Source organism: Phalacrocorax carbo, chromosome 8 (genome assembly GCF_963921805.1).
Source record: "Phalacrocorax carbo chromosome 8, bPhaCar2.1, whole genome shotgun sequence".
Classification (NCBI taxonomy): Eukaryota; Metazoa; Chordata; class Aves; order Suliformes; family Phalacrocoracidae; genus Phalacrocorax; species Phalacrocorax carbo.
In genome coordinates this window covers 2,705,829-2,725,875 of record NC_087520.1, presented here as the reverse complement: position 1 = coordinate 2,725,875, position 20,047 = coordinate 2,705,829, and the positions used below count along the sequence as shown (strand labels likewise).

At 45.2% G+C, this 20,047-nt stretch overlaps 1 protein-coding gene across 7 annotated transcripts in view; it reads right to left on the bottom strand.

The window, feature by feature from the left end:
• Positions 1-20,047, bottom strand: part of RAPGEF6 (Rap guanine nucleotide exchange factor 6) — a 141,608-nt gene that overhangs the window by 85,050 nt on the left and 36,511 nt on the right. For all 7 annotated transcript variants that reach the window (XM_064458296.1, XM_064458295.1, XM_064458297.1 and 4 more), the window contains exons 6-7: positions 6,800-6,869; positions 1,030-1,173 (exon numbers count right to left, since the gene is read on the bottom strand). In XM_064458296.1, coding sequence (XP_064314366.1) covers positions 1,030-1,173; positions 6,800-6,869 — 214 coding nt within the window. The remainder of the gene's footprint in view (positions 1-1,029; positions 1,174-6,799; positions 6,870-20,047) is intronic.

Below are 20,047 nucleotides of genomic sequence, written 5' to 3'. Positions count from 1 at the left end.
ACATGCTAATGCTGTGGAAAGCCTAAAATCACCACCTGCGATACAACAGCTACCAACACGCAAAAAACCCCAGCAGTTTATTCTGCAACAGAGGAAATATTAAGTTTTTATCTAACTGCACACATCAGATATTTTGAAGTGTATCAACTAAGAGAGGCTTTGTTCCTTTTGGGGAGATGAAAAGGAAGATGGGGAAAAAGGGAACAACTTAAGTACTTGAATTTGTTTTTTTTCTTCTTTTCTGTGCATGAAGACTACTCGAGGTTTGTATACTTCAATGCTAGTACTGTTTCTTAACCTTAGATTTTCAAAGCAAATCAAAGTATCCAGAACAATTATTTTCAATGAAATAGTTTGCCTAGATCGCATGTATATCCTGCTACCAAGCAGGAAGTTTGTATGTGAAAAATAATGGTAAAGAGAAACCTTTATAAAAGCATTGTGGCCTTGAAACCACAGCTGTACGTGCCTTCACACAGCACAGATTATATAGTCTGTGATGTTCTTTAAGACTAGCAAATGAGTTGCCGTTACTCTTTTTGATGCTTGAATTACCACCATGCTATTTTTAAGCAAGTAAACATGACCAAGAACAAGGGCAGTGTTGATACTGTATTGAACTGCATTCGTGATCGACTCAATTCCAAACCATAGCTCAAATTTATTAAGGAAAAAAAGAAAAATCACCAATTCCTACATCTTGCCAGAAGGGCTCCAAGGAAAACCAACAAAACCCAAGAATGACCACTTCTCCATCCAGCAAACATGTTAAGATTTGTAGTGCTCAGCTGAAACCCCCTAACCCAAAAATACTCTTTTCTAACTCGTGCCTGAATCTTCCACCTATCCTGTTCAAATCCAAAGCACCCTTGCGCTCCCCAAAAAGAAAAAAGCGTTCTCAAAAATGACACACATGGACTGTTTCATCTCACCTCCTCAACATCAATTATATTCTCAATAAAACGGAACGCCAGCCGCCGCGCACGTGGCGCGATGCAAAGGGGACCCGACCGCGGAGATCGGACTCACCGACAGGTAACTGCTGGAATCCACGTTGTCAGTGATGGTCTGACGCTCGCCCCTCTGGTTGATCTTCCTAAACCTCCGACGGGACTGCCTGAGCGGGACTTCTCTTTGCAAGATGTTTTCCTCATTGTCCTTAGAGTTCTCCACCTGAAACACACGTTCAGGCTCCTGGTTAAACATCCAGTTCTTCCATATCACCGAAAGCCGATGGAGCCGTATGAAGCTCATGAGGAAGGAACAGACATAAGTTCAGAGCAGTTAAATTTTTCTTGAGAAAACGACTGCGGACATTTTGGAGAACCACGGCTGCGTGTCTCAGAACTACGTTATTACAATGAGCCGGAGGCCGCAGTTTCCTTCCAGGAAACAGATTTAAAAGTAAAAAAAAAAAAAGGCGCACGTATCCTCTAAACAATGTCACTCACTAGCAGAAACCCTTTGCACCCACACATACCAGATACAACATGAGTTACAGACGCTGCTCGTTTCTCATGTATTTTGCCACAGAAGTTACCATTTCTTTGACTATTTAAAAATCTGGTAAAGGCGCTGAATTATATCCTATTTTACTGGTGTAATTTTTAAAAACATAACTAACTTGTAGTACCACTCACAGCTAAACAACTTTAAATATTCCAGCTTCTTATAAATAGCTGCTTCACCTATGTCATACTAGCTTCTAATCGCTTCCAGCAGATTACATAGAAAGAACTGAAACTTGATGTTAAATATTATTTGCAAGTGAACATTAAAAATTAAGGAAATTTATCTTGTTAGTAAAAGCCAACATGAAACCTTTTTATCTCACTAGTTACAATTCCTTTTTTCTATAAAAAGCAGTCCCATCCTTTCCCATTTCCTTTTGATGTTTTGGAAAAATATCTCCTAGCAGGAAGCAGAGCAGACATGCAAACAGGCTGCAGCCGGGCAAGAAGCTCCTCTACATTTACTGTATAGGAGTTTCTGCTGTCCTCAATGATTCTCCCTGCTCAGATTTCACTTGAAAATCCTAAACATAAGACTTTAGTGCCAGAACAGGCGAAGAACCTCTGTGTGGTCTCACGCAGCCCTCACTTCACCTACTGGAGTAAATTATCTCAAAATCACAATTCAAAAGGAATAAAGGAATGAAACCCAGAAAGAGTTAACAGACAGGAACAAGAAAATAACCAGAACATCTGAACCATGACAAAAGCAAGGTCACATCTACTTTCCATATCGCTCTTCCCAAGCGGCGAAGTCTACCTGAGGTCAGAGGAAGGTGCAAGCACCTGGGCTCGCCTTCTGCCTTAATTTTGATTTCCTAAAGAATAATATACATTGGCAACATAGGTTAAAGACAGCGTAGTTAAAAGAGAAGAGTGAACCTTGCACCAGGGTGCTACCGAAAAAGAAAGCAGAAGAGCAGAGTTCTCCCAGCACTGGACAACCACACTTTTCACTAGAATTTGACTCCCTGTCTGCAAAGGCACGGGACAACGAGCAAAGAGGTCTTGTGGCAGCGTTGCTGTATGCACAGTGGTGCAAGGATGTAAAAAAAATACAAGACATGCAGGCAGACAAAAAATCCCTTTAAACAGGCCATTTGTTATCACCAGAAGTGTAGTAAGTAGAAAGTCACTGGATAGAGAAGCCCTTCTTGACCTAGCATGAAATATGGAATTCCAGCTAGCAGTAATGTTGCTCAAGTGTTACAGAGGCTTCCAGAAGTAAGGAGGTTTAGTTTCGTACAGAGTTACTCTATTCAATAACCAAAATTGCGTTGATTTCATTCTTGATTTTTTTTTTTGTACGTGTGCTGCAGTACATGAGCTCCTTCAGCAAATGCATTATTTCCTGTTTTATTCTGTGTTCAATCTTACAGGCTGATAGAAACCAAAACAAGTGGAGAGCTGCTCCAGTATACCAGGCTGACCTGGATGCCGAGGGCCCACTGAAGTGGCCTGACAATGACCCTTATTAAGCAGCCCCGAACTGAATAGGTTTAATTAACTTACTTTTTAAGACTAAAGTAAAACAAACATCACGAAGGTAGAATTGTGGAAGAAAAAGAATTTCAACTGAAAATTAAGTCAGCGTAAACGTATTATTTGGTAGCACAAAGGCAAAACAACCAACTGCTAGTGGAAACTCAGAAACTGAGACCACCTGCTTCCTTCAGTTAATGCCACTGCTGCTGACAAAAACAAAACAAAAGTCAGAAACCCAGGGAAGACCGCCACCCCACACAGCTTCCAGTTTAGTACCACCAGCACAAATCAGTATTTTGAGTCTAGCTGGCCATCAGACGATGATGTACAAGAACGTATATAAATGGTTCTCGATACGCTGCACGTTATCAGGACAGGCAGGTCAGGGCTCCCTCGTGCTGCTCATCACTCAGACGAGCTTTCACCTCGTTAAAACTAAAAATTTCTGTTGGCAGAGGGCATATTCAACCTCCCCACAACCCCCCGAGCAGGATGAACGCTCCATAGGAGGAATCCAGCATCTCTGCGGATGCTGTGCGCCAGGCCCTGGAGCGGGAGCGGAGGGAGGACCGCGTCCCTGTCCATCGCCGGGCAGGGGGGACCAGGCTGACCAACACGCCACGGGGTCAGATGGAGACTGCTGCTCCATACACTTTTCTGTATTATTTCATTTTCGATATGGCGTAAGAAGAGCGGAATAGTGTTGTTAACTGGCTAGTTCGTAATCAAGGGCGTTGTTTTTATTAACCTTGAATACTGGCAGCAGCAGAATGCTTCCATACAGCCAGCTTCACCCGCGGCACTTGCTGCCACGTAAAAATCGAGGAGGATCGTAGGACTCTCCTCACTCTCGCTCTGCAGTCTGTGCCAGCAGTGAAATATTTTCCACCTCTAAATATCATGCTGCTCTTCTGAAATCTCACGCTTAGATCTGAAGAAGAAAATTAAAGCACCGAGGAACAACAGAAAGAACTCTTCAGTTCACTGAGATATGCTGCAATTCTGGGCCATTTTCTTAAGTGATAAATGGAGCTATTATTAATTCAATAGATTGCTCAGCCTCCAAAAATATAAGCTACGATGCCCATTCACACACTGTTATCCTCATTAACTTAAGCTGACCACATTTTATGGCCTTTAAAGTGGGTCAGTTCCCAGAGGATTCCCGCTACAACACTGATTTACATCCTAAAAAGAAGGGGGTGGGGAAGCAGAATCTGTCAGCAGCGGAAAACGATGGTGTTCTTTAACTACATTAAAGTAGCTAATTCTTTTGCTTGAAGATAAATATTCATTACGTATTAAACCTCATTAGAATGTTGCAAATTAAAAAAAAGTGAGAGAAAATAAAAGAATTAGGATAAATTAATCAAGGAAATGAAACTCAAGTGCACCTTGTGTCAGTGTAGATCATTAGCAAGGTGCATGACACCACACTGATGCTTTTCTCTCACCGCACTTCAAGTCCTACCCAGAAGACTGACAGTTAATAGTATCTTTAGCTACATTTATCTGTAAAAAATGAACACAGAAATAATGAACAACTTTCCACTTTTAGTTCTCTGATTTTCCTACAGAAAAATACAGTGAAGTTCCAACACAGGATTTAAGGTACTTTCAGGTATCCCTATAATCTCTATATTCTCAGTGGGATTTAACTACAATTACAGAAAGTTCGTGAGGTTTAAAATAGAGAGGACAGTTGTCCAGGGCACGCATTTGGCTGCAGGAGCAACCACAGCATTTGACGTTGCTGACGCGGCCAACGCTGGCTTCTCCAAAGACTGTGCCAGTGCGCTCCTCTGAAAAAACACTCACCAGTTTTAGCTACTCAAGCTATCCACACACAAAACACTCCAGTTTCTTCACAAAATATTTTAATAAGGTCATTTTCCCCCTGCGTAACACACACTGCACAGAAGCTACTCTTTTGTTTGCATCATCTTGTATTTTCTTTTTTTTTTTTTTAACAACAAAGGTGATAAGGCCAAACAAGGATGTTGGTATTGCCTAAGAATTTTGTATTATCACATTATTTTGCCTGTGGCATGTATTTCCTATAAACTCGCAGCTGCACTTGCCGTGACTCACCAGCCAGCCCTGGAAGGAAAGTCGCAGGCTTCCCACGCACGCTGCAGGCTGCTCCCGCTGCAAACGGCAGCTGCATTGCCGTCTATTAGGGTTTTGTAGGAAGCAGCACACCAAGTCTGGTAATGTCTGTGGCACCAGTTACAGAAGCTGAGAGTTGTGTAACTTGTTTGTTAGTGAAAGTGGTCCAAACAGACCAAATTCTTCTCTCCGGTACATCAGCTTGAAGGATAACAGAGATACAAGAAGTCTATATACGATCGGATACGTGAGTGTTTGTCATTCCGTGCTACAAGATGCCGGGAGCGTTGAGGTGCAAGGTTCAGCTCACCCCAGGCAGTATAGGGGTACTCAACTCAGAGACATAGGTGTACTCAACTCAGCACACCAAATCTTCGGCAGCAGCAGTTAACAGGCAAAAACGAGAAGCAGAAGTGGCAAACCAGACTGCCTGGGGCATTCACGTGACACGGCTTGACGTGTCCTCACCCAAGCAGTCCTGTGGCATCCCTCAAGGCATAAATCTCTACCCCAAAGCTCCAGCTTTGAGAAGAGACTGGATAACTGGGAATACACAAGTGAACTATTTCACTCCAGAGGACTGTCAGGCTTCCTGCGCTCCTACCTGCGCTTGCTTCAGGACATGGCAGACTGTAGCTTAACACACCTGCTGCAGCGAAGAGCGTATTAGTGATGCTATCCAAGCCCACGAGCAGAATCAAGACTGAGGCTGCACAAAGACTGGCACAAAGGACAGCAGGTGTACTCGGCACGGGACATCTCTGACATCCAGGGCTGTCAGTGTACTGTGAGAACCAAATTTCTCATAGAAGCTGAATATTCACATACTCAAGGAGTAAGAGACATCAGTGTTACTGTATCTAGATAGAAGGAAGCCAAATCAATCGCAGCTTGGAGATCTAAGCCCGCTTAACTGACGTGTCTTCTCAGAACAACAAACATTTTTGTTCCAGCTCCATTAGCAGCATCTCGTAAGATCAAAGTTGAGAGAGCTCCTCCTGAGTCCCCAGCCACACTACTAGGGTACATTGTCGGTCTGCACTATGGAAAAGCCATCGTAATATTCCAGCTGCTGACAGAATGTGTGCACCAACCTGGGAGGGACCGAGTTACAACCTGCGAGTACACAAGAACTCGGTAATAGCAGTAAGTGTTCTGAAGAAGCAGAAGGAAAGCTGGACAAGGAAAAGGTCAGTGACAACTAAGCTGAAAGCCTTTTCCTTCAAGCTTAGCTAAGCACTCTCATGTTCCTTCTCCTCTTACCTAAAAGCCTTCATGCTGTGGAACTGCGGAGGCTAGGGGTAGGAGGGCCTTTTGTGCCAGACCCGGCACGGCTGGCGTGTGGTAAGAAGCAATTGAAATGGAGAGTAAGGAGGTAAATCAAATATTCCAGAGAGCAGTCCATCGTTGCCTGACTCAGGAATGCTCAACTCAGCCGTTAACTGGTAGGCTTTTGAAACTCAAGTAAGCATAATTTTAGAAAGAATGACCTAATCATCATCATCATTTACCCATCTAGATTAAATTTACATAGCTATTGCCATTACGATAGCAGCCATAGGTATAATTGAAATCAAGGCAATTTTGCTGCAATTTTATAGAATACTTTACAATAAGCTTTCTGCTATAAAACAGAAAGAATTTGCTGAAACCAGCAATAGATTTAAATGCATTTGAAAAAAAATCTGTCTTACCACAATCATTTCTGAAGGCTCCAATATGATACATTCGCATCCTCGTTTCCCTCCAGACTGCTTGCCAAAACTAGAGTGGGACGGAAAAAAAAAGCAAACAAAAAAGAATGAGATGAACAGCCTATTTTACCTTTTCAGTAATAAAAATAATTGGCAATAGTACATGTTACAATATCCTTAATAACAAAAAAGGACAAAGAAAAATTGCGTGAAAAATTCTAATCAGATGGTACCCTTATAATTTTTTCAATTTACTCAGCACCTCCCATCACGGCCCGCTATGTAAAGCCTAAATATCAAGAAGAGTCTTTTGTAAAATAGTTATTACTTGCAGATACCCAAAAGCACTCACAATGCATTTCAGTGTTGACAAGAAAACATTAGTAGACGTTAATTAAACATTAAACAGGCTTTGTAAAAACAGACATAAATTCCAAAAACTCAGAAGTACTCTGTGCAGACAGCGGTTTCAGTGAGAGTTCCCTCAACTCCACGTCACCCCTTCATCCTCCCAGCAAACAGGACAGAGAACCTCTTCTCTGAAACTGAGCCTTAACTTGCGACCTCTGTCTTTACGTTGCTTCTTGTACCATCACAAGGAGCATATCATCTTAATGGGCGCTCTTTGAGAGAGATGAAAAACACAGCTGCAACAAAATATGATGAGCAGCGTAATGCAGCGGCTAAGGAAAGAGGCTTAAGGCAATCCGATGCGATTCAGCTGATTGACTCTAAAAGGCGGCTACCTTCAGGACACCTAAGAACAGAGGCGACTTCAGGGCAAGCAGCTCTGGAGAAGGAACCACGCAAGCAGAGCCGAGGGTGCTGGAACTACCAGCAAAAAAGAGCTGAGCTAGATACTCCTGGGGCAGGAGGGGGCGTGGGGGGTGTTACAGGTCACTGACTCTTAAGTCACTTCATTTGTGACCGTAGTAGTACATGGAACTGAAAATATCTGGCTTCACATATGAAGTAAATTTGTCTTCACTACAGACCTGGTAGCTTGAGTTAGGTATGCCTGACCTACCCCACTTGACCGAGCTCAAGCGAAAGCGACCCCATAGAGACATTGAATTAGAGAAAAACCCTACTCGATTAAGAGCATCGTGGCAGATTAGCAGTTCAGTAGTTGGAGCTGCTGCGTTGCAAACTCAGACTGTCAACAGCCATCACGTTTAAACACGTATCAGCAGGTGAAATAACTTAAGAGCCGGTTAACGCAAAGAGGAGACTAATGTGTGAATTAAAAGGAGGCTAAGACAAGTGAGGAGACGAATCCTAAAAAAGTGGGTCAGCTCCATCTGTTTTCACTGAAGTTATGGTTGGAAAGTACGTCTGAAACTTCAGCTACGTGGAACACTGGAGTTACATGCACGGTGATCCCTACAGCAAATACCCACTGTGGCACGGCCGCGGTGTAGAAAACGTTTAAAAGGTTCGTGCTTATAAACTACCTCTTAGGGGAGAATACAAAACCTTTGTAGGGCACGTGCAGTTTTCAGGAAAGGAACTTAACTAAACCGTGAAGTTATTCAAGTGAACCTTCAGATTATTCCAACAAAGAAGTTAGCAGCGTGATCTGATAAGGCTAAAATATTGCAATTAACAGGAGCACGGCAGTTTAAAGTGTCAAGTTCTGGTTTTGCTAATGGTCTACTGGAAAAGCAACCAAAAAAACCCCCACTTTTAATTACAGGATTATCATGGAGTCATAAACGACAACTGAAATTTTCTCACCCCATGCTATAGCAGGCCAGAGAAGCACAAGTTTCACACAGAAAACTGGCATTTTCACACATCTATAGTAAGCAAGTGATAGCTGAGATTTTCATGCCTTCTCTCATGCTTCTTCCACACAGCACGTGATCCAGGCATGGCAGTCTTGTGTATTTGCAATACATCAGAAAGAATGGCCAAACTGCTCCCACTGTTACAACAAAGTTAATTTACTTCAGAAAATACAGAAATGTCCTTTTTCGTGTAAGCTCAACGTAAGCTCTAACTTCGAGGCCAAATAAAATTCCAAGTTATGATTTCTCCACAAACCAAAAACCAGCTTTAATTCCATTCCATACAATGGAAGACTAAAGGGGATAGATTTATTTTTCCCCAAACAAAATTCTAAAGGAATTACAAGCAACTGGAAGTTTCGGGGGTTTGCACCTTTTTAAAAAGAGATGATCATTATCAGTTTTATCACAAAATATTGCTATATCCCCAGCAGTTAGGAAAAAGCTGCAGAAAGCAGCACAGTGGTTTTATCGTATAACAACAATTTATCAAGCTACCGGAGGTTAAGGGAGGGCTGTTTTGTTTCACGTAAACACATCCATGAAATTCAGCTACTGTCAAGCTTCCCTCTGCTTATGTTGCAACATTTGCTAATTAAGTAATGGCAGTAAACAGCAACGCGAGGAAAAAGAGCACCGCTTCTAACAAAGGTCAAGCTCTTGGCGCTATCATTTCTGGTCCATCAAGCACTTTACAACAACCAAACACTCGGAAAAGGATTATGTTCCAAAGACAAAAAAACCCACCCTTCTAATCCTAAAGAATAAACTACTCATATTTACAAGGCAATAGGTCAAGTTTAATTATTGCCTGGGGTGCATCATGGGATGTTTCATCGATTATACCACAACAGGGCTCCTTCAAAAAAGAGGTGTCATATGATTTTCCCAGCCAGAGCTGTTTGAAAAATACCGATTTTTTAACATTCTTCCTAATTAACATACTCAACATCTTTTTGAAACATGCATTTTAACTTTCTTATTGACTTATTCCATATTTTTCTCTAGAATACCAACGCGTAGCTTCTCCAGCATTTAAGAGGTTTGCTGACACCAGTATATTTCACTAACCTGCCAATTTTAATCTCAGCTTCCGAACGACATTCGTTCCTAATTGTCTTGTAAAATTACACAGTGGATCGTTTAGAACAAACAAAAAGACTCAGCCCTGAAAGCACTCACCAGGGAAGACTTTCTCCAGCAGTAACATCCACTAACATTATTAGCAGGCAACAAGGAAATATCATTAGCAAACATGTAAGCAAAGATGCACACGTATTTGTCTGACTGATGGAAGGTGGTGACGGACCACGCCTGTCACGATTTTTTTTTGTTTGTTTTTAAAGACCATTAATCAACATTGAAGTCCAACTATTTGCTTTATTGGTTTATTGTCACAGAATTAAGAGTCTGAACTAGTTCAGGCAAATACATTAGGAAAAATTTAAAATAGCCGAAGCAGAGGGCGCACACATCCAAGGGAAGGGGGGTGAGAGAGGAGGCATGGGAAGGAGCAAGTGGCAGCGCAACAGTCCCAGAGTCACCTAGATCTGCTTTGAAGTGATGGCTAGAGTCTTTGTGGGAATTTTAGGTAATCAGTAGTTATTCACTGTTCTTTTTTCAGAAATTCTTTCAAGCATTAAATTCATTAGCAACAAGCATTGTGGCAGTAAAAGAACAGAACTACTACGTTTTGGAGTCACCCAGCCACATCTAGTATTAAACCGGCCATCTTCTAGTTAATAAGTATTTACAATAGAAAAATTAACAGTACAGGCGTTTTCATACCTTTCTAAGTACTAAGAGATTATTTTTTCCGTATCAAAATGGAAGAGGACAGGAAAGGTTGAGCAAAGCTTTGGCAATGGAGGAGACAAAATCCAAGACAAGGGCAAGCTTTTGTGCAGAGTGTCCTTCCAAAGGAGAAGGAACATTTCTGTGAAAACAAATTACTTTGAGAACTCTTTATCTGGCCATTAAGCCCCCACCCAAACCTAAAGCACGCTGCTTCTCAAAGAGAGCTCTGAGAAGTTGTACATCTAGTTCTGGAAGAAATAGGGCAACCTTTTCTTTCGGCACTAACTCATCCTTTGCTGCGGTGCCAAGAACACGCGGCGTTGCCTGCAAGACCTGTCGTTCCTTCACCTTTCAGCACGGGTCACCCAACTCAGCGCTTCAGACCACCTCACCCCCACGAGACCATGGCCGTGGAAGTCCCATCCCGGGGCCAGGTTCGCTCCCTGGGGAGGCCCGCTCCGATAAGCCATCGGCACCTCCGCTTACAGACCATCGCAGCAGCTCCTCCAAGCCGCAGCGCACCCCTGAACGCCGAGTCCTCTTGGTGTCGTGTGTGGTGAGATACGGAAGACAAGCAGGAAAGCCTCAGTAAGGTACAGCAAGTTACCTGCGCTTTAGTGCTTTCAAGCCAAGAGTGCAAAAAATAATCCTATTAATCATTTAAACTAATATAAACACTGAAAGTCTGAGAAAACATGAACCTAATGTAAATTAAGGTCTACTTACAATACAGTAAAAACTATGTCAAAGGACATACTACCAAAGATATAGCCATTAAAAATTTAAACGATTCAACAATTTAAATCTTTCTTGATCTGCATATTTAATCACACATATTTTAACAGGGTCTTAAATTTAACATCATTATTCTATAGCTTCCCACTGTTGGAAGCCCAAGAAAGTCAGTACTATAAACTACATCACGCTTTTTTTATTTATAATTTTATTGTACGCTCCTGTCACTTGAATATTCATCTTTTACATCTGCACCATTCATTTTCAGACACTCACTGGTTTGCGACACCGTCATGGGAAAAAGATGTCTTCCACATACCAAAGGCAGCTTTGTTTATCCTTAATTTATGGATGCCTCATTTGCAAGAAACCTTGCTTTCCTCCTGATTCACTGCTATTCATAATTAAAAATGCTTAAGCAATTGCATCATGTGAGAAAGGAATGTAAGTTAAACTGTCATGGTATCATATACCAACCACTAATGGGTGCTCACAGGCCACGGATCAGACTACAGATACAGACATAAAAAATCCCAGAACTGCAAATAACAGGGTTCTCAGTATCGGCCGTTTCACTCTTTTCATCCGTCCCTTTTCCACGGCATGATTTGCTTATACAGAGAAAACTCTCCAACTGCAGAGCCAACTCCAAAACCTTAACCATGCGAGCACCGGAGCATACGCTTGACTTCACTGACACAGGGGACGGATCAAAACCGTGCACTGGAGAGAGCCTTTGACGTTTGAGAATACTGCAGTTTTCCAACTCATGCCCGCTCCCAAAATACCAGCATTTTAACACAACTTAACAATATATAAGAAGCAAAGGCTTCAAAACTTCTTTAAGGCGCTGGAGCTGTTATACCAAAGCCTGCTTTAACAAAGCAAACTACCTACAAGAGACCCCCAACATATTTTGAGCATAATAAAGTAGTTATTTAAATAGGATGTACACAAACACATAAAGCTTTCTAAACACAAATGTTTTTAAATGCTTAATATCCAGCTGTAAAGCGACCTGAGTATTTGGTGTCGAAATACATCTGGAATGTCAAGACCGACAAATTTCAAGGAATGGCCGTCGCATTTAAATTGAGAATTTCTTGTTATCAATAAGCTGAAGTTATTCATTACTGATGGTTTCTCATTATGCAATGCTCAAAATACAGTCCATAAAGGTAAAACCGCAGCCTGTCCTGAAGAGCTTTCAGCCAACAAACAGATTGAGATGCCTTATTATTTGTTTGAACATGAATTAGCAGGCATCTTCAAATTTACAGTACGCTGCTACATCCTTGTGCTGGTTTTGGCTGAGAAGGGGTTAGTTCTCCTCACTGTGGGGGTCGGCTACCTTTCCAGCTTCCCGCGCTCTGCCGCGTGGCGGGGGGGGGGCTGGGAGGGGCAGGGCCATGGTGGGGGCGGCTGACCCCGACTGGCCAATGGTAGGGTCATTCCATACCATGTGACACCATGACCAATATATTGAGGTGGGGGGCAGTTGCAGGGAGCGCGGAGGCGGCGCGGCGTCGGGTCGGCGGGCGGCGCGCGGCTGCGGCGCGGGCAGTTTGTTCCGGCGGTTCGTTCCCCCTCTCCCCTCCCTTCCCCCCCACCCCCCCCCCCCCCGGGGCTTTGCGCCTCTCGTTGTTCTCCTTTACATTGCATTTCTACTGTTGTTTTCTTTTAGTTCTCGTTGTTCCCCTTTACATTGCATTTCTACTGTTGTTTTCTTTAAATTTTAATTATTAAACTGTTCTTATCCCAACCCACGAGCGTTACCCTCCTGATTCTCTCCCCCATCTACCGGTGGGGGAGTGAGCGAGCGACTGTGTGGGGCTGAGCTGCCGCTAAACCACGACAGTCTTTTTGGCGCCCAACGTGGGGCTCAAGGGTTGGAGATAACAACAGCTGCTGGTCACAGCACCATGTTGTCCTTTTTGCAGTTGGTGTTACAGATTGGTGTTGGTTTGTTGAGTCTGCTGTGTTCTGCTGTGATTAGTAATGTTTTGCCTACAAGATTTGTTATACAAACACTCGTTTTCAGCTTTATCTGGTATTTGGGGTTTTTGCTGAAACCGTTACTGTACTTTGGATACCACCTTGTTGAGGCAATTAGCAATTATACCTCCTCCTCTGAGAGATTTTATATGGAGGAAATACAGAATAATACCTTTGCAACTTTGTTCTATGATGTCTGTGCCTTTGTTACAACAACGTCTTTGTATCTTGAACATCCTTGGGTGGTTAAGGTGCACTTATTGTTAGTTTTTGGGCAGGTTGTTTTGGTTTTGACTAAGCAACTTAAGAATATCACCCAGAAATCTGCCCCGAGGCTTGATAGTTACGAGTGGCAGGGCATGTGGGATAGCATGGGCAAATACCTAGGGCAGTGGGCACCCCCAGTGTTTTGGAGTTTCACCCCCGAACAAGTGCAGAATCCTAAAAAACTAGTAGAATATTTGGAGAAAGTATGTTGTTACGCTGGGAACTCCAGAGAGACACAGATAACTGCAACATGCTGGGGTCTGGCCCATGCATACCGAGCCCTGCTCAACAGCATTCAGTGCCCCCAGGGGGAAGAGAATGTCTCTGGATTGAAATGCAAAGTGACTGGCACTGTAGACAATCCAGCCCGGACGACAGGCACTGCAGCCACTCAAACCCCCACAACAAGTACCGGAGCTAGCTCAGAAAATAAACCCGTACCAGTATCAGTTGCCCCCATACACAAGACAAAATATTGGAAGCGGACGTCAACTCGTTTAGAACGGGATGATGAAGAACCAGGGCCATCGCGGGGAGAGGAGGGAGAAGTAATAAATGAAATAGAGACCACCCGATCCCTGTCCTTAAGCGAGTTGCGAGATATGCGAAAAGATTATAGCCGTCGTTCAGGTGAGCACATTGTCACCTGGCTGCTCCGATGCTGGGATAATGGGGCCAGTAGCCTGGAACTAGAGGGAAAAGAAGCCAAACAATTGGGATCCCTTTCTGGGGAAGGGGGCGTTGACAAAGCAATAGGAAAAAAGCCACAAGCCCTCAGCCTCTGGAGGCGACTCCTGTCTGGAGTGAAGGAAAGGTATCCCTTTAAAGAAGATGTTACATATCGCCCAGGAAAATGGACAACTATGGAGAAAGGCATCCAGTATCTAAGGGAATTAGCTGTGTTTGAGGTGATTTATGGTGACCTGGATGATCAACGGTCATCCAAAGATCCAGATGAAGCCGAGTGCACACGACCCATGTGGCGGAAGTTTGTACGGAGCGCACCATCTTCGCATGCAAACTCATTGGCAGTGATGTCCTGGAAAGATGACGAGACACCAACGGTGGCAGAGGTGATAGATAGACTCCGAGATTACGACACAAATATCTCTTCCTCGCTTGTCTCTGCTGTGGAGAAACTATCCCAAGAGGTCCAGCAACTCAAAGAAGATCTGTCCTACTCCCCACCTCGACAGAGCAGTGTCTCAGCTGTTAGGAATAAGCGTCCTTTGGCTCAAAGAAGGGGATACACACCACGGGCCACCCTATGGTTCTACCTGCGTGACCACGGAGAGGACATGATGAGGTGGGATGGCAAGCCTACCTCGACCCTACAGGCACGAGTGCATGAACTGCAAGGAAGAACAGTCACTCAGGGGGGCTCTTCCAGGAAAGCTGCTGCTCCAATTTCCAGTGAACAAGTCCCCAGACAGAGGAGTAGAAGCGCAGATTTTATTTCTAAGTGTAATAGAGGGACTCCTGATTCACATTTGCAGGAAGTGAGTTGTGACTGCCATGATCAGGACTAGAGGGGCCCTGCCTCCAGCCGGGTGGAGGAAAGGGATAACCGGGCTTACTGGACTGTGTGGATCCGATGGCCTGGCACGTCCGACCCACAGGAGTATAAAGCTTTAGTGGACACCGGCGCACAGTGCACCTTAATGCCATCGAACTATATAGGGGCAGAACCCATCAGCATTGCTGGAGTGACAGGGGGATCCCAAGAGCTAACTGTATTGGAGGCCGAAGTGAGCCTAACTGGCAATGAGTGGCAGAAGCACCCCATTGTGACTGGCCCAGAGGCTCCGTGCATCCTTGGCATAGACTACCTCAGGAAAGGGTATTTCAAGGACCCAAAAGGTTACAAATGGGCTTTTGGTGTAGCTGCCTTGGAGACGGAGGAAACTGAACAGCTGTCTACCTTGCCTGGTCTCTCAAAGGACCCTTCTGTGGTGGGGTTGCTGAAGGTCAAAGAACAACAGGTGCCAATCGCCACCACAACAGTGCACCGGCGGCAATATCGCACCAACAGAGACTCTCTGATCCCCATCCATAAACTCATTCACCAACTGAGGAGCCAAGGAGTCATCAGTAAGACCCACTCACCCTTTAACAGTCCCATATGGCCAGTCCGGAAGTCTAATGGAGAGTGGAGACTAACAGTAGACTATCGTGGCCTGAATGAAGTCACTCCACCGTTGAGTGCTGCTGTGCCAGACATGCTAGAACTTCAATACGAACTGGAGTCAAAGGCGGCCAAGTGGTATGCCACAATTGATATTGCTAATGCATTCTTCTCAATCCCTCTGGCAGCAGAGTGCAGGCCACAGTTTGCTTTCACATGGAGGGGCGTCCAGTATACCTGGAATCGACTGCCCCAGGGGTGGAAACACAGTCCTACCATTTGCCATGGACTGATTCAGACTGTACTGGAACAGGGAGAAGCTCCAGAACACCTTCAGTACATTGATGACATCATTGTGTGGGGCAGCACAGCGGAAGAAGTTTTTGAGAAAGGAGAGAAAATAGTCCAAATCCTTCTGAAAGCTGGTTTTGCCATAAAACAAAGTAAGGTGAAGGGACCTGCACGAGAAATCCAGTTCTTAGGAATCAAATGGCAAGATGGTCGTCGTCATATTCCAATGGATGTGATCAACAAAATAGCAGCCATGTCTCCACCAACCAGCAAAAAGGAAACACAAGCTTTCTTGGGCGTTGTGGGTTTTTGGAGAATGCATATTCCAAATTACAGTCTGATTGTAAGCCCTCTCTATCAAGTGACCCGGAAAAAGAATGATTTCAAATGGGGCCCTGAGCAACGACAAGCCTTTGAACAGATTAAACGAGAAATAGTCCATGCAGTAGCTCTTGGGCCAGTCCGGGCAGGACAAGATGTAAAAAATGTGCTCTACACTGCAGCCGGGGAGAATGGCCCTACCTGGAGCCTCTGGCAGAAAGCACCAGGGGAGACCCGGGGTCGACCCCTAGGGTTTTGGAGTCGGGGATACAGAGGGTCCGAAGCCCGCTATACTCCAACTGAAAAAGAGATATTGGCAGCATATGAAGGGGTTCGAGCTGCTTCAGAAGTGGTTGGTACTGAAGCACAGTTGCTCCTGGCACCCCGACTGCCAGTGCTGGGCTGGATGTTCAAAGGAAACATCCCCTCTACACACCATGCAACTGATGCTACATGGAGTAAATGGGTTGCACTGATTACCCAGCGGGCTCGAGTAGGAAACCCCAGTCGCCCAGGAATCTTGGAAGTGATTATGGACTGGCCAGAAGGCAAAGATTTTGGATTATCACCAGAGGAGGAGGTGACACGTGCTGAAGAAGCCCCACTGTATAACCAACTGCCAGAAAATGAGAAGCAATACGCCCTGTTCACTGATGGGTCCTGTCGCCTTGTGGGAAAGCACCGGAGATGGAAGGCTGCTGTATGGAGTCCTACACGACAAGTAGCAGAAACTGCTGAAGGAGAAGGTGAATCGAGCCAGTTTGCAGAGGTAAAGGCCATCCAGCTGGCCTTAGACATTGCTGAACGGGAAAAGTGGCCAGTGCTCTATCTCTATACTGACTCCTGGATGGTGGCAAATGCCTTGTGGGGCTGGCTGCAGCAATGGAAGCAAAGCAACTGGCAGCGCAGAGGCAAACCCATCTGGGCTGCCGCACTGTGGCAAGATATTGCTGCCCGGGTAGAGAACCTGGTTGTAAAGGTACGTCATGTGGATGCTCACGTTCCCAAGAGTCGGGCCACTGAAGAACATCGGAACAACCAGCAGGTGGATCAGGCTGCCAAGATTGAAGTGGCTGAGGTGGATCTGGACTGGCAGCATAAGGGTGAACTATTTCTAGCTCGGTGGGCCCATGACACCTCAGGTCATCAAGGGAGAGATGCAACATACAGGTGGGCTCGTGATCGAGGGGTGGACTTGACCATGGATATTATTGCACAGGTTATCCACGAATGTGACACATGCGCTGCAATCAAGCAAGCGAAGCGGGTAAAGCCTCTGTGGTATGGGGGACGATGGCTGAAATATAAATATGGGGAGGCCTGGCAAATTGACTATATCACACTCCCACAGACCCGCCAAGGCAAGCGCCATGTGCTTACAATGGTAGAAACAACGACTGGCTGGCTGGAAACATATCCTGTCCCCCACGCCACTGCCCGGAACACTATCCTGGGCCTTGAGAAACAAGTCCTGTGGCGACATGGCACCCCAGAGAGAATTGAGTCAGACAACGGGACTCATTTCCGAAATAGCCTCATAGACATCTGGGCCAAAGAGCATGGCATTGAGTGGGTGTATCACATCCCCTATCACGCACCAGCCTCTGGGAAAATTGAACGGTACAATGGACTGTTAAAAACTACACTGAGAGCAATGGGGGGTGGAACATTCAAGCACTGGGATACACATTTAGCAAAAGCCACGTGGTTAGTCAACACAAGGGGATCTGCCAATCGAGCTGGCCCTGCCCAGTCAGAATCCTTACGTACTGTGGAAGGGGATAGAGTCCCTGTAGTGCACACAAAAAGTATGCTGGGCAAAACAGTCTGGGTTCTTCCTGCCTCCGGCAAAGGCAAACCCATTCGTGGGATTGCTTTTGCTCGAGGACCTGGGTGCACTTGGTGGGTGATGCGGGAGGATGGAGAAATCCGATGTGTGCCTCAAGGGGATTTGATTTTGGGTGAAAACAGTCAATGAACTGAATGGCACAATGTGAACTGCTATATAATACTGTGTGTCACCTCTGTGTTGTACCAATGATATCAGAGTACGAGCCTCCCAACCTATGGAAGATCAACTATGAAACAAGCCGTGCAGCAGTGATGGAACGATGACTGACTCGGTATGCAGCGACCCAACGCCACACACCATCTCTCCCACCCGGAAAGACTGATACAACAGATGGAGCCCAGAGTCATGGACTGGATGAACTCAATGGACATTTTTAATGGACATTGTACAGGGAAGGTCCATGAACTAAGGGAATGATGTCTGTGTATTATGTTAAAGGATGGGAAGGGGAGGGGTGGTGGTTGGTATGGTTGTATTGCATCATATGGGACCTGGGCATGGTGTAAATGGTATGGAATAAGGGGTGGAGAATGTGCTGGTTTTGGCTGAGAAGGGGTTAGTTCTCCTCACTGTGGGGGTCGGCTACCTTTCCAGCTTCCCGCGCTCTGCCGCGTGGCGGGGGGGGGGGCTGGGAGGGGCAGGGCCATGGTGGGGGCGGCTGACCCCGACTGGCCAATGGTAGGGTCATTCCATACCATGTGACACCATGACCAATATATTGAGGTGGGGGGCAGTTGCAGGGAGCGCGGAGGCGGCGCGGCGTCGGGTCGGCGGGCGGCGCGCGGCTGCGGCGCGGGCAGTTTGTTCCGGCGGTTCGTTCCCCCCTCCCCTCCCTTCCCCCCCACCCCCCCCCCCCCGGGGCTTTGCGCCTCTCGTTGTTCTCCTTTACATTGCATTTCTACTGTTGTTTTCTTTTAGTTCTCGTTGTTCCCCTTTACATTGCATTTCTACTGTTGTTTTCTTTAAATTTTAATTATTAAACTGTTCTTATCCCAACCCACGAGCGTTACCCTCCTGATTCTCTCCCCCATCTACCGGTGGGGGAGTGAGCGAGCGACTGTGTGGGGCTGAGCTGCCGCTAAACCACGACAATCCTGAAACAGCATTTTTGGATATTTCACACACCAAAGTCTTCAATGGCAAGACGACAGGCACTTTAAGATTTGTTCTGTGTTTTCCAGGAACTACAAGATCGTAAAATTATGCTGGCTGTATAAATTGGTATCAATAATGCGCACAGTTATCTGATTGTCGATAAGGCTATCTGCAGCAATACTCGGTACTGTATGACATGTAGGACTGGGCTAGGACACTGATGCACCAGTTTCGCAGTAGAATAAACAAAGGCTTTGCAATTTTTTGCAGGTATCTTGTTCTTATGAATATACTTGTCTCTCAAACTGTCTGTCAGGCTGCTTTTAGGAACATAAAGATGAAAACAAATGGTACTTTTTGTCACTGCAAAGAGAACCCCGTGACCCCGCGCATCCAGTAACCTGGCTGGATTTCTCTGATGCAAAAAGATTTTACGTGCAAGTGCACAGCTTGGCCTGGAAGAGTCAAGCTGCATAAGAAATGGACATGTGGTTTGGTCGGTTGGTTTAACAGATGACAATTTTTGTTTGTTTTGGGGTGTTTTTTTGTTGTGTGTTTTTTTTCCCCACAAGTCAGGGCTTACCCTTCATGTAAAAAGCATTTCATTTCTCCTCTCCTCAAAGAGGAGCCCCTTGTGCAAAATGGTCACTCCAGCAAATACCCGGGACATCGACGGCGACGTAGCTACTGCTCAGATCCGAGATAAAACCCATTCAGTTACCACCGGCTGTACTGTACAAGTATATTATGAATGGCTTAGAACAGCCATTAGTAGCATTAAACCCCAATCTAAACACTCCAAAAATGTAATTTTACACTTAAATTCCTTATCATTGGCTGGGAAGTAACAAAGAGGGGAAAACCTGCATAGCCACGTAACGGGCCGTAACACTGCCCGCGCTGACCGCAGAGAGCAACAGCAGGATCTGCCCTTCTTTCACTGCAGTCGTGGCAGATGAGTGTAATTGACACTGAAATCC